General features: G+C 42.0%; 2 protein-coding genes across 4 annotated transcripts in view; one reads left to right on the forward strand and one right to left on the reverse strand.

The window, feature by feature from the left end:
• The first annotated feature begins 402 nt into the window (after nucleotides 1-402).
• DCAF4 (DDB1 and CUL4 associated factor 4) lies at nucleotides 403-17263 on the forward strand. 2 transcript variants are annotated; one of them, XM_071744570.1, is made up of 13 exons: nucleotides 403-524; nucleotides 1110-1207; nucleotides 2805-2962; nucleotides 4333-4415; nucleotides 5009-5111; nucleotides 6102-6245; nucleotides 6921-6970; nucleotides 8239-8318; nucleotides 9859-9954; nucleotides 10068-10165; nucleotides 11552-11728; nucleotides 11932-12046; nucleotides 17057-17263. In XM_071744570.1, the coding sequence occupies exons 1-13, from the start codon at nucleotides 418-420 to the stop codon at nucleotides 17155-17157; spliced, it is 1410 nt and encodes a 469-aa protein (XP_071600671.1). In that variant the 5' UTR covers nucleotides 403-417; the 3' UTR covers nucleotides 17158-17263. The 2 variants fall into 2 exon arrangements, with proteins under 2 accessions (XP_071600671.1, XP_071600670.1); XM_071744569.1 differs by lacking the exon at nucleotides 17057-17263 and adding an exon at nucleotides 12986-13380.
• A 1881-nt stretch (nucleotides 17264-19144) lies between these two features.
• ZFYVE1 (zinc finger FYVE-type containing 1) overlaps nucleotides 19145-22642 on the reverse strand; it is a 28052-nt gene continuing 24554 nt past the window's right edge. The window contains exons 11-12 of one of the 2 annotated variants that reach the window (XM_071744567.1): nucleotides 22201-22314; nucleotides 19145-21094 (exon numbers count right to left, since the gene is read on the reverse strand). In XM_071744567.1, coding sequence (XP_071600668.1) covers nucleotides 20862-21094; nucleotides 22201-22314 — 347 coding nt within the window. In that variant the 3' untranslated portion in view covers nucleotides 19145-20861. The remainder of the gene's footprint in view (nucleotides 21095-22200; nucleotides 22315-22642) is intronic. The other variant, XM_071744568.1, reaches the window with a different exon arrangement.

The following is a 22642-nucleotide window of genomic DNA, read 5'->3' on the forward strand; positions in this document are numbered from 1 at the left end:
CCGGCCTTGGTCGCTTCTGTTCGGCCCGGTGCCCGGGGCCTCTCCGCCGGGAGGAGGTGAATCGCCCCGGGGACACGGCTGCTGCCGGTGCTCGGTGGTGCCCGCACCTCAGAACCCACCCAGAGGGTGTTGTCCGCCCGTCACCCCCGCCCGATGGAGGAGAGGGGGGGACACATCCCTTTAGCCCTCCTGATGCTGCTCTTGGCCTTTCTTCCCTTTCAGCTCTGACGCCGTTAGGAATTTGAGGTGTTTTTGGTTAAAAGTCGCTTGTTCTCTGCACCCCGCCTCCTTGGTTTTCATCTTTAGGCCATTGCAAAGCTGTTTGAAACGGGTTGAAAAAGAAGCTGTGTTAAAAGAGAGTATTCTAGCGTTCCCGACGTGTGTGTTTATTTTAAAGTGTTTATTTTAAAGGGAGGCATGAGGAGAAATCGGTGGAGAAGCAAAAAAAAGCATGGATGGAGCAATGGGAAGCACAGCTATCGTCCCCATCACTGCAGATCCCATCCTGATAACTGTAATGAAAGGCAAGTTTATGCATCTTGTGCTTAGCATGGGTCCAGCTGTTAGCTCTTATGGCTAATTAAATTCTGAGAATGGTGGCTGTGTAGAATTGGGACAGTTGCCACCTAAAACTTTAGTGGACAATACACAATATCTGTCATCCTCGGTGGGAGTGGAATTGCATTTATTTCTGGAAATGTGTCACATTTTTGCAACTTCAGCTTGATTTTAAACTGAGACATCTTTCCACAAGCTGCTCCTTTCAAGTGTGGTGGGCTTTTCTTTTAATCAGGGAGTAAGGTAAAATGCACAGGATCAATCTTTTGCGTGAAGAAGAGTGAAACACAGTTGCAGTTGTAGTGTTTTAACAAATAATTAAAGCTTTTAAGATGTTGGTATCTTCAAAGTTATTGAGAGATTTTTAAGCTGGATATTTTTACTCTTGTTTTCGTTGCTTAGTGTATGTTTAGTGCTTATCACAGCCCTGCAAAATTGTACTCCATTGATGTCAGTGACAAGCTGCTGTCTAGATTCTTTGTGGGAAGGATATGTAGGACAGTCCTGAACCTGTCTTGAAAGCAATGCTATGGCTGGTTGTTTTTTTTTAGGCCAGAACAGGAGGAATCAGAGACTCCAGTGGATGCAGGCCCCAGTAGCAGTGGAGATGCTTCTTCATCCAGTTTATCACAGAACTCTGTAGTACCAGGTAAGGGACCATGTTTACAGGTGAAAAATCAGTGTCTGTGTGCTGACACTGACTATACAGTGGAAGTGTGTTAATAAAGGAATGATTTCAGCAGTAAAGTTTGTAGAGAAAAGTAAAATCAAGTGATGTAAGAAGGTGTACTGAGAATCCAGAGAGCAGGGCCAAATGCTCGTTCAGGTCCAGAAATGCTTCTCATGTTTGAAAACTTGTGAGCTAAGCCAGGCTGATATAAACTGAAAAAAAAATAATTCTGTTTCTCCCTCCAGAAATATTGCTTTGGGAAGACAATGAACTTTATTTTCTCACATGCTAAAGGTGACATAAAATACATCTTTCATCTCTCTCTGCTTTCCATGTATTTTGTAGTCTGGAAGAACTAGACTCTGACTAAATGTTCATTGTTAGGGAGTTGACCAGTGACACCAGACTTGATTCAGTAGCAGTTCTATTGAGGAAGAGGTCTCCTTGGCAGTCTGGTGTCCTGACTCATTACACAACCCTAGCAAAAGATAAGCCTGTGGGAACAAGTATTTCTTCACAACAGGAGAGTCCTGAAACACCACTGACACCATAGCCTCCTAACAGCAGACAAAGCCAGAGTTTAAAGAGACCTTTTCTGTTCTTCTGTGCTTAAGAAGCTGTGACCCTAATAGGATCTGTGTCCTGTGAAAGATCTGTTGCTGTGTAATTTGATTGTTTACTAGAGGCAGTGTGCTTTTATGAACCTTACTGATTCAGGATTTTTATGGGCCTGAATAAATCTTTGCCACTTGCTGCTAAGATGAAACCTAAAAGATGCTGACAAGGATCTGAATTATAAGCAGCAGCACAAAGAGGTTACTTGAAACACAATTACTGGTAGTAAGTAAAGGTTTAAATAAAAATTCTTGAACTGAAGATGTTAACACTTGCCTCTTCTGAATAAAATCCTTTCTTGAGACAATGAACCATTATGAAATTGTCAGAGTATTTTGCCTGTTTGCATCTGTGAATTTACCTGGGCAGTGAAGCATGAAAATGGAATGTTTCTCTCATCCCAAGTCATCTGTGGAAGGACCCTCTGTGTATTGTCCAAATATACTCTTGATTGCATCTAAAACTCTCCTATGTGTTAAAGAAAAGGTGGCTTGTTCTGGGATGTGAATCACTTTATTTTGGTTTGGGTGATACCTCGTTGTAATTTTAAAATTTGTTTGTTTGCTTTGGACTGCCCTACTTGCTCTTTTAACCAAGAGGGTCCCCTAATGAGTGATTTATGAAGAAATGTAATTTTTCTTCTGCAGCAAAACCTTTCCACTACTCTCATTTGTCCAAATTTCATCTGGGTCAGTGGTGACTCCCCTTCTGTAGCTGTGTAATGGCACTGCATTTGAAAAGTATAAATAATCTTTTTTTTTTCCTTTAAGTGCCTGTCATCTGTTCCCAGTCTTTGTACCACACATGGGACTGGCCGGGAGCAGGATCTTTTAGCCTCCTGACTGACATTTCTGTGAAGTGTGGGACAGCAAAAAGCAATAAACAAACTTAAGTTATCCATCTGATTTTGCCTGGGTCTTGACACTTGGATTTTTTTGTTTGTTTGTTTGTTTTAAAAAAGAACTGCCAGGATTTTACTATGACTCAGAGAAGAACCGGTATTTTCGCCTGCTGCCTGGGCATAATAACTACAACCCACTCACCAAGGAAAGCATTCAGCACAAGGCAATGGAATGCAAAAGACTGAGACTCTTAGAAGAGGAAGAAAAACAGAAGAAGGTACATTCTGAAAAAGATTGCAAAAAAAAGGCTTTCTTGTGCTCTGGCAGGTTATAAGATGAAAGCTTTCAGTTCTGACTGTGGTAGAGTTCCCTAAGCTGTCTGAAGAAATCAATATTTTTTTTTTTTTTTTTGCTGAGAATTTATAGTCCTTTAAGCCTTGTGTTTGGCTGTTCCAACACAGGAATGATAGCATGTCAGTACAGACAAAAAAAACTTATAAAGAGACAGGAACTATGTTCAGAACTGCAGATTGTCCAACAGTTACACCTGAGTCAGGATGTTGGGTGCCAGGTTTCAAGTTTCTGTCTTGAATTATACGAAGTGGGCTCTTGATTTTAAGTTTTCCATATGTTTAATAAATGTATTGACCATATTCCTGGACCCTGAAGAACCAGTACTGATGATATTTTAGGGAAGCAGCTTTTTCATGAGGAATTTTTTTTAACAGGTAAAATCAAGGTGAGTTTTATGCTTATGCCTGGAAAGCCTTTTCCAGGATAGTGTATCCACACTGATGAAAAGTATGCTTTTCATCACAAGGTGTTACAGCAAAGTTAATGCTGATGCTGCATATCAGCAATCAGGGTAAAATACCTAACAAGGATGTTTTTTAATTACCTCAAAGCCATGTCTTAGAACTTTACAAATTACAGCTCAGCTTAAATGTTCTGTCCTTTGGAAGAAGTGAGCAGTATTTTTCCCCTTAAGTAATGAAATGCTCACTTGGATGAGCTTCTCAGCTCTTCAGCCTTCACTGTGAAAGTGCTGTTTGTGGTTTTGTCTTTTTTTGTTGTTGTTTTAGCTGCTTCCTTGAGCAGTTGAGGCTTCACAGATACCAGACTGCTGATGGCTCTTTTCCTTTTAATGGGAACTGTGGATTTACATCACTTTTCAAAATCAAGCTATTGAATCACATGTCTGTATTAGGTTCCCAGAGGAGAACATTTTTGTTTTCAAATACTTGCTTTATCAGAGCATTATCAAAAAGGTTTCTTATTCCATAACTCTGCAAGGTACTCTATCCTTTGGTCTCCCCAGAAGTTGTTTGTGTGAAATTTAAAAAAATTTATGAATGGAAAAGTAGTGCAACAGGAAGACTGCATAGTTAGTAGCAGTCCTATGATCATTTTTGTATTTATAGAAGCATCCCTCATCTCACAGGAATAAATTATTGTATCTGCCATGTGTGCTTACTGTAGTAGGCCAGGGAGATGGTATTGGAATGTGTTTTATAGACATTGTGAAAATTTTAATTTATGTAGGCTAGAGGAAAAAGTTACTTAACTTTCCCAAACACCTAAGACCACAGCTGAGTTTGAATCATAAATAAGGAAATAACTGAGTATTTTCATGTTACTCTCTTCCAGAAAACAACAAGGGTTGGACTGAACTCATCTATGCTGCTACAGAAGAGGCAGCTGGGTTTGCTTAGCTCCACAAGTTACTGCAGGTACAATGATCTGTCTTGTCTTAGCAATACCAGTTCTGCTGTTGGTGCATCTGTTCCTGCCAGGGTTTTTGCATTTCTTGTTGTTCCACTTAGGATAAGAGGAACATACTACTTATGTTACTAAAAAAATAGTTATATTCTTTCATAATCAGATTATTAAAGTGGTGGGAATTCAAATGAAGAAGAGGTTTCCCAGCTTGAGTTTAAAACTTCTCTCTCTTTTTCTTATATATGCTGATTTGCCAGATTGTTTTATAAATACAATGCAGATTTTCTTTGGATGGATGCTTTTTAGCTGATGTGACTCTTCCCCCTGCTGTCCCCTGTTAGAATCACTGCACAGAAGACAAGTTAGTGACTTGCTGTGTGGCTGCTTCTGATGTGCTGGGATTCACAGTAACAGGGATGAAATTCCATGGATGTGGAAGATACACGTTCCTGGGTTATATCAGTGAATTGCAGCATGCCACTTGTGCAGGCATTTTATCTTTTGTGACAGAGAAGCAGTTGTGGATACACTCTCCAGTATTCCTTTCTTGGCATTAAACCTGGGTTTACCCCAATTACTCTCTCCCCACCCCCTGCTTTTACAGGCTGGTGCATGAGCTGAAAGTGAACTGCATGCGGAGGAGGAAGATAGAAATTCACAGTCCAGATTCCTCAGTTGCTGGCACTGACAATTTTAAAATAATTGTGGTATGTTATGAGAACTGTTTAAGCTTTTAGGATCAAGAGAGCCCATCTCCAGTGAAAATTCAGGATCTTGGAATACTGCAATATCTCATAGGTCAAATTTTGCTTTCAAAGATGCGTTATTCCTGTTGTCAGTTCTCAAAATCTGTGCTTGATAATTTTAAGTAGGTAGGAAGAGGTTCCTTTCTTAGAAAGGAAGATGATGAAGAGGTTGGACATGAAAGTGTTGTGGGGTTTTATTTTTTGTTGTTTGGTTTGTTGTTTATTTATTTTTAAGATGACCCACATGTACTCTTGGAAGTAATCAGGAGTTTAGTGGATAATTAGTGTGGGACTATGGAGGGAGTGGAGAGGATTAAGAGAAAGAAGAAAAATGAAGAATTTTGCAAGTGTCCAAGTCTGTTGTCCAGAGAATCTATGTAAACATTAGTAATTACTATATATTTTATGATCAGAAAGCAGTTTCTGCTGTCTTTGATGGTAACCCAGTGTGCCAGAGATATCTTTGGAGCACGTATCTACATAATCTATGTAGGAAGATCTGCTGGCCTTGGTAGCAGAGCACTGTAGAGGTGGTAGCTGAAGCCAGGAGTCAGAAAATGGGTGTCATTAAAAAGCAGTTGAAATGTAGAACCAGCCTTTTTGCTGTGATGCAACAGAAGGAGAATTCCATGTTGACTTTCAAGAAAATAAACATTTTGGGTCCTCTACCAATACCAGGATGTGCTTACTAATAGTGTCTAGAAGTGATAAAATTGGAAAGAGTATTTATTGTTACTCAAGGACTAAATCATTTTCTTGCTTATGTTTTTTTCTGGGTATTCAAATAAAAAAAGGAGTTGGCCACTTATTTTAGAGGTGAATGGAAACTGGATTGTGTTCAAGGGATCAGAATTAATGCATTGCTTAATTTTAGACTTTATGCCTCTACCTCAAGCTCTTTTTTCCTGTCAAGTTTCTAGGAAGCGTGACCAGCAAGCTTTTATTTTACAGGCAGATGTTGCTTGTGAGAGGATATTCACTGTGAATGATGTGGAGCATGGAGGATGTAAATATGGGATCATCAACCTCAGAGGTTTGGGGAAGGAGTCTCTGACTGTGGAGATGTATGACAACCTCTACTTCACAAACCGCAAAGTACTGTGTTTGTTCACCCTTCCTTCAGTTGTCTTCTGGGAATGCTGTTGTTGGGGAGGGACAGGTGGGCATGTGTGAGTGCTGGGGAGGGGGTTAGGAGGAGAGAATGGAAGAATCCAGCAACAGCAAACTTGGGTAAATGCAGAATCCCTGTAAACTTGGCTCTACAAGTCCTCAGTTACCAGTGTTTGTTCTCAGTAATGTTATGATGCAGTTGGAGCAGAAGACTCTGTCAGAGTACCAGCTTCCAAGGGGAGTGCTCACTTCAGAGTTGCCATGAGCTGACAAAACTGGTGCTGTGGGCCAGAAATTCCAAAGATTTGCATGCTTCTTTCTTTAAAATAGTTTTTGGAAAATGTGTTGATCCTTGAACGTGAAGCATTTTTAAAGGAGGCTTTCATAATCTCTTCATGCTCAGATTCTTTCAAAGATGATCACTTAAATAATAGAATGTGCCTGATGCCTGGCTCTGTGTTTAGGCTGGCTTGTCAGTGCTGCTCTGTCTCCTGCATTTAAGAGAAATGTGAGGTTAAAATGCTCATGACCCATTCCTGGGCTATTTAGAGGTGTAAGAAGGTGTGCCCAGTGCATAGTTTTATGTCATCTTTCTATGGAAATCCCCATTCATGAATTGAACAAGAAATTACAAAATGGTGTCTTTTTTTGTTTCTGAAGGTGAATTCTGTGTGCTGGGCATCATTGACTCATCCGGATTCTCATGTTTTATATCCTTTAAAAAAAGATTTTCAGTTCAGCTTTCACAAGCTTGCATTGTGCTGCACAGAACAACTAAACTCCAGGAAGACATCTCATGTAGTTACTCCAGAAATTTTGTTTTCTGGAAAACAAAGGAAGTTAGAAAAAATGGAAAGATGTTGGAGCTAGTGAAAGAGCTGTGTGGTTCTGTTACACATGTATGTGGAATTGCTTCAGTGTAATCATAGGTGAAAGACCACATTCCCTGCTCTGGAGGAATTAACAAACTCTGTTAATAGTGTAGATGCCATATCCAGAATTATCTGATGGTTAGAAATTGAGTGGAGCAAAAGAGCATGAGGGAACTGACTTTCTCTGTGAATTGGACCTCTTTGAAACTGGTTTGGTTGGTTTCTGTTGTAAAACATCCCCATATTGGTTGGGGTTAGCATAGAATGGGACCAGTTCCTTGGCATCATTCTCTGCAACTTTCAGAGTATGTTCTGTAGCAGTTCTCTTCGAAGAAGAGGAAGGCTGATAGTATAGTAGAGGAATCAGTAATGGGCAATGGCATAAACCAGAAGAAATGAAGAAAAAGAGGATTTCAATGTGGGAGATGGCAGTCAGCAGATGAGCAGTGCTATTAAAGTATCAAAAGAGGAGATCGTACAGAAATGTATGCAGAAGCTCCTGGGAAAATCCAGGTAATTCAGGACTGATCCAGAAGGTGGCAGGAGCTTATCAGGCTTTCCCATAGCTGGTTAGGAGTTTGGGATTGTTTGGTTTGGTTATTTTGTGCTTTCCTCCAGTCGTGTAACAGATTGACCCCACTGAACCTGAAATGCAGCTTTCAAATCCTCTCTCTACCTGATGTAATCTGTAGGAAATGTTTTAATGTAATCTAAAGTGAGTCTTCCTTGGCTTCCCAATGTGTGCTGCCCTTTTTCCATCTTACCTCCCTGGAAAACAGATCCATATTAGTGCAGTGTCATCAGTGTGAGAATAATGATCCATGCAGGCCATGAACGTTCTTCTGTCACTGGAAAGATGCCTTAGTATTCCTCTTACTTTCTGGTTTTTCTGATAGTGATAATACAGAAGCAAAAATGGGGGTTCTTTCTAGCTCTTTGAAGACTAAAGACTTAATTGTAAACTGTAAGGCACATCAGAAGTCTCCAAGAGAAAGTATTGTGAGCTGTGGCTGTGTCAGAGTACCTTGCTTTTCCCAGCTATAAAAGTTAGGCAGCCTGTTGCATTCTAGGGAGAAACATTTATTTTTCTTAAGTCACTTCAGCAAGCTGTGTCTCATGGGAATTGCAGAAACACCAGGCTGTGCCAGTCTGCTTCCAGCATCATTGTTCAGCAGCACTAACCCAGGTAGGGTGCTTTTGGTGTTGTTTTTTTTTCTCTCCAGCTTCCAGTAGCAGTTACGGCATGACAAGAGCATAAGGGAAAGATTATCACCAGCACTTTTCTTCAGTAGCTGGTGAGACTGTTGTACTCTTGTAAAACTTAGTCCTAAACCATTAAATAAGCTAACAGATGAAGGAACTTGCCTTCAGAATTAACTCACAAGCACTACTGAAAGCACTAGCTTATTTTAGCTGGTGATGATGTAGGACCTGATGTTGGCAGGAGAATCTCTTACTTGTAAATATTTGAGATTTTTCATGAGGAGCTTGGCCTGTAACTAGTACTTAGAAGCTGCATTCAAGAAGTACTCAAGTTTCTTTACAGGCTCTCTAGAATTGCAGCATCCCTTCTCATAGTAGCTACTCAAGTATGCTCAGTGGATTAATCAAAAGTGGAAAGCTGAAGCCCATAGTTCCTTGTTGAAGTTCATGTTCAGTTGTGTGTAGGCATGATTGTTTTAGAGAATTCTGTGTTTTCAGTCTGATGACTGTAGCTGTCTCTCTGTATATTTGTTTACTGTTCTTGGAGGCAAGAGTTTATTAATTGGACTTTCTTGATAAATGTCAGAACCATGCTTCTTCAGGTCACACAGTACAGTCACAGAATCACAGTCCTCTAGCCTGGTTTCCATTCAGACATGATCAGTTAAGTTTATACAGAAGAAATCTGTGACAGATAAAAGTTTTGGCCCTATTTTAAGTTTTTTATATTATGCTATTTATGCAGCCATTAAAAAAAAAAACCCACCATGAGCTTGAAGAGTCACTGAAGATGGATGGCTACTAGGCCAGCATGCTCAGTTGCTCTGTTAGCCCTTCAACATAGTCAGATACCTGGAGTCTCACCAAAGTCCTCCTGTGTAGTATTTCCCATTGACTGTTTTAGGAATTTCCAAGTTTCTTGACTTAACTTCACGGTTCTAAATTTTTTGTTTGAGGGAACATTGCTTAAGTAGCTGCTGGGGGCAAAGTAGAACTTAACCATGTTTTGGAAATGTCACCTGTGCTACCTGAGATATGTAAGGTTGTAGTGCATGTGCCAAAAAGGAAATGAAAACTGAGGACTTGTCAATTAGTGGACTTTTTGCAGGAGCCACGTAAGGATCAAATTTCAAGTATTGTCACTTAAACCTTTTTATTTTAAATAGGCCAAGAACCTAAAGGTTATATTTTGCTTAGTTTTTAGCTTATAAAGTAAATGTTTTGTATTTTAGCCCACTTGTCTTTAAAAAATGGCTTACTTAGTGCTGTAAAGCAAGTGCTATTTTTCCTGTCATGGTCAGCCCTCTGACTACTGAAGAAATTTCACAGTTTCTCACAACTGTCTAGTTTTCAGCTTACAGTCATGAAGTCCCACTTTTATTTCTGGTCTCTTGAGTAGCACAGGGACACTGACTGGGTAACATTTTCTCTGCTTCAGGCTGCAGTGTCAAAAGAAGTATGGCAATCCAGGGAAGCTGTGCTACCATTTGCTGGATGCTTCATGTGTTGCTTCTCACTCATAGGTGACAGACCTGGAATGCTCTGCAGCTTCAAGATATCCACTGCCTGGTCCTGTGCTTGGTGCCTGAATCCCCAAGCAGACAACTGCTTCAGCACAGGTGATCTGCAAGGCTTGCAACCCCTTCTGTCTCAGAGGGAAAAGGACACCTTGCATTAATCTCCCAGCTGCTACCCAAATTACAGCTAAATGAAGATAATCTGTCTTCCTTAGGCCTGACACGACGAGTTCTGGTGACCAATGTAGTGACAGGTCATCGACAGACATTTGGAACCAGCAGTGATGTATTGGCACAACAGTTTGCCATACAGGTAAAAAGAATCAGACTCCATTTTTATAGAGTGCTGCCTCATGGGTGGGCTTTGTCTTCTCTTTAGGATGGGACTCATCCTGCTGTGCCTCAGGTTGTGATTGCAGTTGTTGCTGCTCCACAGCAGAGCTGGTCTGATGCTTGCACGTAATTAATAGATTGGTTTGGGTTGGAAGGGACCCAATGAGATGGATCATCTCATTCCAATACCCCTGCCATGGGCAGGGACAGCTCCCACTACACCAGGATGCTCCAAAGCCCCATCCAGCCTGGCCTTGAACACTTCCAGAGATGGGGCAGTCACAGATTCTGCGGGCAACCTGGGCCAGCCTCTCACCACCCTCATAGGAAAGAATTTTTCCTAATGTCTGGCTTCAATCTCCCCTCTATCAGCTGGAAACCACCCCCCCATATCCTATCACTCCATGCCTTTGTCAAAAGCTCCTCCCTAGCTTTCCTGTAGTTTCTTCAGATCCTGGAAGGTGCTCTAAGGTCTCCCCAGAGCCATCTCTTCTCCAGGCTGAACAGTTGAATTAGCAACAGAAGGATTACCTGATTTCAAACTCTGTAGCAAGAGGGGTAATTTTTTTTTTTAATTGTACAGCAGAAAAAAGGAAAATAAGTACAAATAAAACAGTAAAATGTGCTGTAAAATTGTTTTGGTTTTGGCAAACAACCTAATTTTGTTAACACTCGGTGCATTGTCTCCATCAAGGAGAAAACCCCACCTGGTGTGCTGCATCCAGTTCTGGAGCCCCTGTTACAGGAGGGACATGGACAGGCTGAAGCTTGTCCAGAGAAGGACCATGAGGATGATCAGAGGGCTGGAGCACCTCTGCTATGAGGAGAGACTGAGAGAGTTGGGGTTGTTCAGTCTGGAGAGGAGAAGGCTCTGAGGAGACCTTATTGCAGCCTTCCAGTATCTGAAGGGGGCTACAAGAAAGCTGGGGAGGGACTTTTTAGGCTGTCAGTAGTGATAGGACTGGGGGAATGGATTCAAACTGGAGGAGGGGAGATTTAGGTTGGATATTAGGAATAAGTTCTTCACCATGAGGGTGGTGAGACACTGGCACAGGTTGCCCAGGGAGGTGGAGGGAGCCCCATCCTTGGAAGTTTTTAAGGCCAGGCTGGACAGGGCTCTGAGCAACCTGATCTGGTGGGAGGTGTCCCTGCCCAGGGCAGGGGGCTTGGAACTGGATGAGCTTTAAGGTCCCTTCCAACCCTGAAAATTTTGATTCTGTTAAAATACTGACAGACTTGTTCACAAAGTTAATCTGACAACTGCACAAGAGAGCTCATAATCTTGACATAGCTTCTGTCTGCATAGCTTCTTGAGATCCTTTCAGATGTTCCAGAGTGCACTTTTTTTTCTCCCCAACCCCCCCAGGCCCCTGTGCTGTACAATGGCTGCCGCTCAGGGGAGGTTTTCAGCATCGACGTGCGGCAGCGCAGCCGCAAGGGCCAGAGCTGGAAAGCAATTCGCCTCTTCCATGGCTCAGCAGTTACCTCTGTTCACCTTCTGGAGGCTGAACATTATCTTCTGGCAGCAGATATGGCTGGAAAGGTATGGATTTGTTGCATTTAGGGTCTTCTGCTCCTTTTAGTATTTAAGCATTGACAGACGCAGTCCCAAGGGTGGGTGTCTCTTCTCTGGGGAGCTGATGGTGCCATGTATGGGTCCACTTCCAGATTCACTCATTTATCAGTCATCAAGCACTCTCTGCTTTGTTACTTTATCCTCTTTCTAACAACTGCTTCAACTTGCAGATAAAACTGTGGGACCTGAGAACAGCAAAATGTGTGAAAGAGTATAAAGGCCATCACAATGAATATGCTCTTCTCCCTCTGCATGTAAATGAGGAGGAAGGACTTCTTACAGCAGGTGGGTTAACTTTTTCACCTCTACTTGCAGAGTGCATGGCAGTTATTTTCTTATACCTGAAGACTGGTTTTTAGCTAGCAGCTATTAGAAGCTGTAAGCCTGTTAATTCTTTAAAATTCAGAAGAAATTCAGCCTTAGGCAGACTGCAATATATTACGAAAATTAAGAAATAATGTTCTAGATGCACACCTACTATAATCACCTCTGTGTTAAATGGCTGTGTCCTGCAGAAGTCCCATTGTCCTTTCCACAGTTTGTCTCAAGTAGAGCAGAAAAAAAATTTTGAATTTTCTGTATTTTGAAATTCAGGGGAACAATGTTTAAACAGGAGACTTGGTGATAACTTTATATAGACTAAAGACTGCATGTGTTTATTTGGTGTTTATGTGGCTAATGTCATGCTGGACTGAAGCACTGGCATGTGAGCATAATTCCTTTTATATTGTGGATACCACTCAGGTTCATTTTGAAATACACTTGGCTACAGTCTGATATTTTATTTTAAGTGAGGGGAGGAGAAGTAACAACAAAGCAAAACTCCTAAATTCTCAGAGTATAGCCAGGTTTCACAGTCTCTGTAAGCAGAGCTACGTCATCTCCTTGAATTTTTCAGTAAGTGGTGGAATAATGAGAAGGGATCTTTTTAATCTGAGAGTTAGTTTTTCTTCCTGTTTTGGTTTTGGTGCTTGATAGTGAGGAAAGCACTCTAAATACTAATACCTTTTACTGACTAGTAGGAAATATACATTTTTCCCCAGTTTTGCAGTATTCAGTGTAGAACTTTTCTTCCATAAAGTAGTGATAAGCATTTTGCCTCTAGTCCGTGTAGAAGTGGTCAGGGGGGTTTCCCCATCAACCCTCTGCTTCTGTGATAATAATCTTGCAGAGATGTGTAAAAAGTATTTTTTGTGTAATGCTGCATTCTGTTGTCCTTTCCAGTTGGTCAGGATTGCTACACCAGAATTTGGAGTCTCCAAGATGCCCATCTGCTTAGAACCATCCCTTCTCCTCACCCCTCCTCCAAAGATGCCATTCCCAGTGTGGTGTTTTCTTCAAGACTTGGGGGTAGCCAAGGAGTTCCTGGCTTACTCATGGCTGTCAAACAGGATCTCTACCACTTCTCCTATAACTGACACTATATTCTCCTCAGACCTGGCCTACAAAGCTGCCAGCCTGTCCATCACTTCAAAATTTTTGTACCAGTCACAATGTGCTGCTGTTGCATCTGCTTGACCCAGGAGATTCTGAACGGCCTTCAGGTTCAACAGATCTTGCTGGATACATCTTGGACATCTTGTAAATAAAAGCTGAATGCTGATTAACTTCCTAGACAATATTCAGCCTCCTTGAAATGTAGGTGGAAGCTTTGAAAAGCCAGTAACTAACAGTAAAGGCCTGTCCCATGCTAGCAGAATTTGCCAGCAAAAGGCTGCTCTATCTTAATTCTGGTTTGGTCATATAACCCCTTAGGTGTGGTTACACCTCCATCAGCAGCTGAGGGGATAATCAGGGTGAAGCAGTTGGTGTTGAGAAGCTGACACTGCAGGGGCCCTGGGGCTTTGTTTGGAGTAGCTTTGGTCTGGGTCATGGCTGATTCCTACATCTCTGCTGGGAAGCACTCCAAGGAAAAGCTGTTTCCCCAGGCACACAGTCAGTCCTCTGAGCTGTACCACCTCTGCTTTGTCCTCTTCAGATGATGGCAGCAGTGCCACTGCCCTGCCACCATTCCTTTCAAAAGGCAGCATGCTTAGAACAAAGCCCCTTTTCTGGTTCAGCAGTGAAGCTCCATTTCCATGTTAATTCATCAGAGTGTTCCCTGAGCAAGTCCACACCCCTCACTTGGAGTCAGGGCAGGAGTCTGGAATGGCAGGCTGGGTTATGCAGCTGCCACACAGGACAGACCACATCCTCTGGGGTGTGAGATCACCTGTGCAGGGTCAGGGCTTTTGCACAGAGAGGTACAACTGGGCCTTCAGCTGTGAAGTTGTAGCACCAGTTGGATTGTCACAGTATTTGAGAACAAGTACCCTCCCCTGGAGTCTCAGTACTTCCAGCTCCCTCCTGGTAACCAGCCTGGCTTGGCCAAGACTTGTAGATGTAGGAAGCACTGAGATCAAGGGGGTGGAGCCCCTCATGAGCTAGGTGGGGCTATTGATGAGCTTGACAAGAAAGCCATGCTGCACTCAAGTCTTCCAAAATTCCTATTAAAGGAATGCAGTAACTGCCTTTCCACTCTGGGATCCACTCGGATGTACAACTCTATCATCAGAGCTGCTGCTTCCCATGGAGTCCTATCAAGTCTGCAGGTGAGCATACACAGGGGTTATAATTGCACCCTTCTTGCTGCACAGCATGTTCAGATGGAGGCTGTGTCCAGCTGGGTCAGTGAGATGGCTCAGAGCATCAGACTCAGTGGCTGCATCCCACATGCCCGTCTTGCAGGCTCTTCCCATTCCCTCTCCTGCCTATGGACAACACCAGTTTGGCTCCTGGGGTCCCGGATGCCTGGCTTGCTTTACTTTTCAATTTGAGAAAACACTCTGCAGTTTACCTTGATCAAGTTTTGTTAAACAGAGACATTTTCTGGCATGTGCACAGTGATTAATACAGGTAGCACAACTTTCAAAAGCATTTGCATTGACCTAGTTAATAATGCAACTAAACATATGCTCAGGAAACAGAAACGTGGCTGCCCCTGTGTGACTGCAAACCCCTGATGCTGGATCTTGTAACTAACTCAGAGTTGAACACATTTTCTAGCCAAGTGTGAGAGGTTCAAATGCTTGCAGGTAGGCAACCACAAAGATCATGAACTCCCTTAAATCAGAAGTAATCCCAAAATTTAAATTAACTTTTAAACTCTTTTCCCTGCCCTTAACTCCAGTAATGCCCTTTCTGCAAGAACACCACCGTGCAGCAATTGTGCACAGTTACTGTGGGAAACACAAACTAAGAATTGTGTCAGAAAAGCATCTTACATAACTGAAGATAGTTTGTTTTCTTTTAGGCAAAGCTCATAAAACAAAAGAAAGATGCTCATTTGCTTTCTGTTGTTTCCAGGAGCCAAATGCACACACATGTCCTTGCAAACCCATTCACCCAACTAGTTCTTTTTCAGCCAGCACTTCTAATTAAGCCTGCAAGAGCAGTCTGAAAGGAGAGGGAAAGCAGGGCAAGAAAAAAGGCATTTTGACTTCAGTGACTAATAGCAAGCAGCCTTCAGACAGTGGCTAAAACGTATTAAATCAATAATTTCCTTACGCAGCGATAGGACCCTAAGGCAGCTAAAAAAAAAAAAAAGGAACTGCAACACTCTTTCTCCTGCTACAGTATAAAAATACTGTATTTCTTTGCCCCAGCTTCTCGGGAAGTCCTTAATCTAGTAGGAAACTTCAGAAAGATCAAACCTGATCTCCAAGACATGTGGCAGAGTTCCTCATCCACCAGGCCCAGTTTTGCTCACTGGAGCAAGGCTCAGAGCAGACCACCAGGCTCTCCTCCCTGACCCAACTCCCCATCCCTCCCCTCAATGTGACTGTTCCAGAAGCCCCAGTCTCACCCCTGTTCTGTTCCATCTCAACCCTGATTAAAAAGGCCCATAAAACCCTTCCAGCCACACGAGGTCCCAAGACATAACAGACAGCAACTTAAACTTCTACAGTTTTAACTTCCAAGTGTCTAAAGCAGGGAGGGGATTTGCTTTTGGGTCTTGGGGAGGGGGATGGGGGGGACAGGTTCTGTCTTTCCATAGACCCTGACTCACCTCAGTACATGGCCATTCCCCCTGTATTGTCCTGATGAATACTTAAACTAGGAGGTTAAAACAATCAGTTTACTAGACACAATTCCACACTGGAATTTTTACATTTTTGAACCTATTCTAACAGTACTAGAAAATTAAGCATTGCAAGAAGTGGGAATTTCAACTGGAATGTGTACATAGTCTTGAGATGACCCCTTAGAGTAGCTGATTTGAGAAGAGGTATAAATTTGACAGTGGACAATTCAGCTTTGGTCCCCAGATCTTGAGCTGGTGGTACCTGCTTACACATGCTATGTCTACTACATATACACATGAAGCAATCAAGTTGAATCAAGTAATCAGTACCAACCCAGAGTACTTTCTAGACAGGGGTTCTGGAGAGAGGGACAGGGCATTGAGAGACCTTTAAACACCTGAGTGTTTAAAGCACTTGACCACTTTCAACCATGAACTCATTTCGTGGTTGAAAATGGAAGCCAAGGCAAGAAGCTGATAAACTGCTTTAGGTAATGACTGAAAATACAATCAAGATCACCTGCCTTTTCTTGTTCAATCAACTTGTTTCCTATCTGAAGTTTTATTAATACCATGGTAGCTGTGAAGCACTCCGGTGCCTTACTGACAAGTCATCATCTGTACATGATCATACACACACTACTACTTCTCTATCATGCTGCTGTAAAACAGCATTTTATGCAGAAATAAAGGTTTAGGTAGCTTTTCAAAATGTCAGAAATCAAAGTGTTTCAAAACATCCCAGCAGTCTTGACAGAATATTTGTAATTACACATTGAGACATATCCTCTATATATAAACCTCTCTCTCTCTCTCTATATATATATATATATAAATAATCTCTCTATATATATAAAACTTGTATCTGTATTGCTTTAATTTTTGCTTGAGTCATATCCCATAAAAATCAAGTTTAAAAGCTGATTGCACTTAAATTTTGGCCCACAATAACTGACCAGCTGCCAGTCTAGTTTGGCTTTGTCTTTGTCACATCTTACTGTTGGTTTTGAAAGCCCTCACAGTAAGTTTTGATTTATTTTTGCATTGCCACGATTTCATTGCTGGAAAACAAGAACACTTTAAGACATACTATGTGCTGTGATCAACAGGATATACATGTCAACAGTGCTTTACCAAAAAAAGTGCTCAGCTAAACTGGGGAGTGGGGATGGGACAGAGGCAACAAAAACCAGACAGTTCTATCACTTGTCCAAATCATTCTCTCTTCTCAGATTACTGGCACGCAAAGAGGTATCTGTTGGTGCCAAATTATATTACAGCCATCAGCAGTAAATCAAAGACAAGCACAACGCCACAATGTGAAGAGACTTGAAAATGAAACATGAAAATGAGAAGCTGCAGCATCAAGGCAGTACTGTTTCAAACCTCATTGGGATAATTATGCTCAAGGCAAAAAAATGAAGAAGAGCAAAGTCTGTATGACCAGATGGGAAACCAAGCACTCTACAGTGTCAAAGCCCAGGCTGCCCAAAGCAACAACAAGGGCGTTGGTGAGGGTCTCAGAAGAGATGCAGCAGACAGACACCCCTAAGCATACATGGCAGGCAGGTCTAACACAATGATGGTGTTTATTTCAACAAATCAGCTCTTGTTGAGATCAAAAGCTGGCAAGAGTTGTAATGTTTTCCAGAACACAAGACCCAACCCCCAAGTGACCCGTGGGGGATACCTTGGCAAGTGCAGCTTCACCTCTGAGGATCGGGGCAGGGGGATGAATGAGGAGGAAAATAACTGGGGGGACAGGGAAGTGAAAGAGAAAACAGTTTCAGTTTTTCTCACACAAGTTTTAGTTAAAAGTGTGCACATCTATATGAAGGTCACATATATCTGATTCCCAGAAAGAGAGGAAAACCCATATCAACTACTTGAAGATGGATTTTTATGGTGAATTGCCATAGATACCCACAACAGAAATAAATCAATCAAAATAAAGCAATCATATCAGATGTGGTTTCCTCCTCAAACCTAGGCCCATTTTGTCATGTTTTGGGTGAGGAAATAGTTTCTCACCAGAGCACATCCTTGCCTATCAGTTAATTCACATGATTCTTATTTTACTCCATGTTTTTCATAGCTTTTCCTAATCAGAAGAGGTGCAGAAGCTGCTTGGTCTGCCAATAAGCAACCTGACATCACCTTTCTGGCAAGAGATTCACATCAAACAGTCAACTTCATTCTGTAAGTCAGAACATCCTCTTATTGTGCCACATCTCAGACCAATCAAATTAATTCTCAAGACCCTGTGCCGATTTTAATTATTGAAATAGTAATATTACAATAAACTTTAAGTTTAATTGGAGCATCAGATCTGTCTCACACTGCCATTACAAAACGCTCAGTTTGGGCTCTGCAGAGCTCCAGCAAGGCTGCTGTTAACTGCTGACAGGCTTTGCAAAAAGATTCATTCTGGTTAGATGCTACCACTACCTCTGCATATGAAGCATTTTTTCTCAGAGTTTAGGAATAAAACTCTCACAGGTTTCTACTGCTAGGATTAACTTTTGTCTTCAGGCTGACAGTCCCACCCCAAGAACAAGCTGCTCCCAAGTTACTTGCTTTCAAAATTTTTTTCAGGGTTTCTATTTCCTTCACTTAAGTTTCCTGTAGAGTTTTCTGCCCAGAAATTGTTTACTGAATCCCAATGTGTTCATCTTAAATAGCACTGGGCTCTCTGAAAATATGCACCTATCCCTCTTAAATAGCTTATCCATTTACTTACCATATCCTGTATCTGCAAACTCAGAGCATCCAAAACTATAAAAAAAAATAAAAGCACTTGTGTACAGAAAACAGCAGTGAACTTAAGCCTTACGTATATTTTTTTTCATTTTGGAAAACAAGGAAGCCATAAAATCCTCTCAGCATTGTCCAGAAAAAGTAACATCAAGCCTGCTGCAGGGTAAGCACCATGTAAGATTTTGTTCTGTTAAGCAACAGCATAAAAGATTCAGCACCAGGATAATCAATCAAGAATGGACTCTGCATATTGCCAGGTTGCCAAGTTACTACAATTGCATATATACTAAAGATGTTTAGACAATATTTTCTCTTTGAGATGAGCAGTAATTTTGTCTGCGACAAGGAAGAAAAAGAGAGAAAAAAGCACACAAGTTGTTGAAACAGATGCCAAAGATTTTATACGAGGAATGTCATGGCTGCTTTTTCTTTGTGCATTAACATGGTAGTACAGCCACATGCATAAACAGCACACCAGGCACAGCCTACAAACCAAGAACACATTGCTCACCCATTTAAAAAAAAAAAAAAAAAAAAAAAAAAAAGTACTTTGAAGCGCAGAATTATGCTGGATGTGCAGAATGTCTTTTAATAGATGATTTATACCTGCTCATGCCCTCTCTTGGGCAACTGTCAGTTTATGGCAGACTTTGCTTACAAAATCATTAGACAGTCCCCAGTTAAACTGGGCCAATACCGAAGGTGTCCTGGAACATCTTCCAAGTTTACTTCCATGTGTAGGCTGGATGTAGTTGGGAAGGGGCAATCACTTTGTGGGTATGTTCTTTCAAAGACAAAGTGAGAAATGCTTGTTACAAGGAAAAAGTCAGTACACTTGTTCAGAAGATAGTCTTTTATAGCAGTTAATTAATAATACAGTCCAGAAACAGGGTGTGGGGCAGTCATCTACATAAGAGCACATTTAATAAGCTGGGGAAAAAAAATACCACAGTTCCAGGACACTGCATCAAAGTCCAGCCACTCCAAGAGGAGACAGTTCTCATGTGGTAGAAGAATCCTTGTCTATATAAGCCAAAAAGGGAGAATTTTAGGCAGTTCAATCCACAATGGGCTCTTACTTCTTAAAACTGGAACCACAAATCCACAGTACAAGACAGTATTAGTTAGGTTAAATGGTGCTTTTGATAACAAAGTCAGTGAACTCATTGCAGTCCTTTAATCGAATAATGAAGTCCAGTGAGTGCCAGTTGCTAGGAGCAAAGAAGAAAGATTCCCATTTTCCAGGTGGATTTTTAAGTTCAGATTACTAGAAAAAGGATAAGTCAAATCTGCGCGGTTTTTACGCAACCACGTCTGAGAACACAGAGGCTCCAGAGACTCCAGGATCACTTAAAAAGTGGGGGAAAAGTCATCACAACCCAAACAACTCAAACTTTGTATTTCAGAATTGCCTACATAACTTGTTTTCTTGTTCTGTTCTGGACAAAACTTAACTGCAACAAGCTGGCAGAGAAACTTGAAGAAAACCTGAGTACATGAGAACATTGTCAGAGAGAGCAAAACCCTGCTACCTTTTGATCTGCTATTGACATTGAAATGGCAAAATCAGAATGCTTTGCCTTGTGCCATTGATCTGCTTTACCTTTCAGAGCTCTACTGGTCTCTACCCGTGGGTCTATTTCAACTTTGATACCTCTTGCACTGCAAGACCACTGCTCATATCACAGTTCAAACAAACTAGGTAATGAATCTGGGTTAAATCTTCCACGGCCAAAAGTACGGCACCTCCAGATGCAGGGCTGGTTGAATTACCAGGTGTAATTCATACGTCAACACTGGAGATTTCCTGGCAGCACAGAGTCCAAACCTTCCTCACAGGACATCATGATCAGCAAGACATTCCAAAAGACGAATCAGAAGGCTGTGAGTCTGATCCAACATGGTAAGGAACACCACCATCCATCGTTTGAACTAGGAATACTCAAAGCTTCATTAGCCAACCGCATTCTTAATATACTAAATTATACATATATATATATATATATATTATTTTTTAATTGGAATAAAATACACTGGATTTTGGTTTGCTCATTTACAAGGGAGCTCCCTCCCTTCCCCAGTCAATTTGAAATTAAAACCTAGAGGCTAAACGTAAGCTCATTCCCAGCGTTCCAAGATGGATATAACACGAGAGGAGGCCAGAAACTGGAAACATGCACTCTGGCTGTAACAGGTTAAGAGGTGAAAGGGAGATCAGCTATTTTCATTTGTAACCCTGAGAACATAAGGAATTGCCAAGATCTGGAGAAGAGCCTGGTGTTAAAGGTCACCAGGCTTTTTATTGCAGTTAAAGCAAACTCGGACTGGGTGATCCCATCCGCGAGAGGGAACCGCTCTGCGGTCGTGTGAGCACTCATCACAGAATCCCTGGCCACAGGCCCGACAGTGGTGTTTGGAGAGTTTGATGCTGAATTCCTTCCGGCAGTTGTGGCAGTGGAGGATTTCATGGTCTGGTACCCAGTATGCAGGTCGGGCAGCATCTTTTACCAGACCTACAGAGGAAGCGAGGTTGGAGGATGAGAAAAGAGGGAGAAGAAAATCATCTGTGAACGTGAGCGTGTCGAGGGTGTGCTGGGGTGGAAGGACCCACACACTGCAAGTCAGAGAACTGGAATTAAGGAGGAGAATGCTGACAGAATACTTCCATTACTTCCATGCTGACAGAATACTTCATTGCAGTGGGCAGGCATTTAGGCCGTTCTGCCTTTCTCCCACTTTGCAAAGGGACAGATTGTTTCCCCTTAAATGGTGGCATCTCCCTTACATACACTCTTCAAGATGCTGAAACACTTGCTTTTCTCTACCTTCAGTTTCAGCTCTGGCCAAAAAAACCAGAGTCACCAAACCAGCCATTCAGAAACACATGTACTGTCTGAACTGAGAAAGGGATTTATTCTTCCTTTCATTGAGTCAGACAACAAACACCCACAAGGGTGATGACAGGACATGATGCAGCCAAAGCAGTGGAATAATGATCTGCACAGTGAGTAGGAAGTCAGGTCCAACAACAGAAGGTTCAAATGGAAAGTGTTTGCTGACATACCTAAAACTGCTAGCCAGTACATGAAAGAGCAGCAAACTTTCACTGTACCAAGCTCATCATTAAAGATCACATTACTGATTACTTTCCCATTGTTACCAGCCTGGAAAGTTTCAGATTCTCAGCTTTCCCTTGCATAAGTACAGAGTGCCAGCACTATCCAAGGAAATACTTAAAAGGCACTCAGCATCTCTGGAAGAAAAACAAACCTGATAAAATGCTTCCTATCTGGCCAGGCTTTAGGGAATTCCAGCTGGCAGGTCACTGCAGTGATGCATCAGGGGAGTATGAATTGCTCCCAGCTTGGAGCACACAGATTTGCACAATAGGGAGAAAAGAAAAGGTATGAAATGCAGAAAGTATGTGCTGAAAACCAAGAGGAAACATCAAGCAAGAGATGCTGGGGGTTGTAGAATGCTCAGCCAGCAGTGGAGGTGCCATCCTGTCACACAAACTTTGAAGTTTTGCTCTTTGAAAAAAAAAAAGCCTCTAGACAAAAACAAAACAAAACAAAACAAAACACAAACCCCCAGATCATCCAAAGAGAACAGAGCTCACCTAAGGGAATGTCCATGGCTGTCACCACTGCTCCAAGAGTGTTCTGCACAGCTTCCCCCACCTTCCGGGCAATAAGTGTCCCCCCTTCCTCATCTGAAGGCAGCTCAGCCACATCTGCATGACACAAGGAAAAAAGTCTCAACACCCCAGTCCAGCACAGTTTCTGCCATTTAATTCACATTAGCAAAAAACAGCAGCAAACCTAACAGACAGCTAGAAGCCACTCAGCCTTTACGTCCTACATTCCCAGTCTTGGATTGGAGAGTTTTCATTTCAACAATAATGGACAAAATACGTAGTCTGCTGAAACAGCAACATCCCTGCTCTGATGGTGGCTTTACAGCACCAGCAGGTGCCAGAAAAACAAAGCAAAGATCCAATTAGAAAATAGTTTTGTCAGGGGTGCAGATACCTGGTAGCTTATTGCAAGTGTCATCTTCCT

Source organism: Heliangelus exortis, chromosome 5, assembly GCF_036169615.1.
Source record: "Heliangelus exortis chromosome 5, bHelExo1.hap1, whole genome shotgun sequence".
NCBI lineage: Eukaryota > Metazoa > Chordata > Aves > Apodiformes > Trochilidae > Heliangelus > Heliangelus exortis.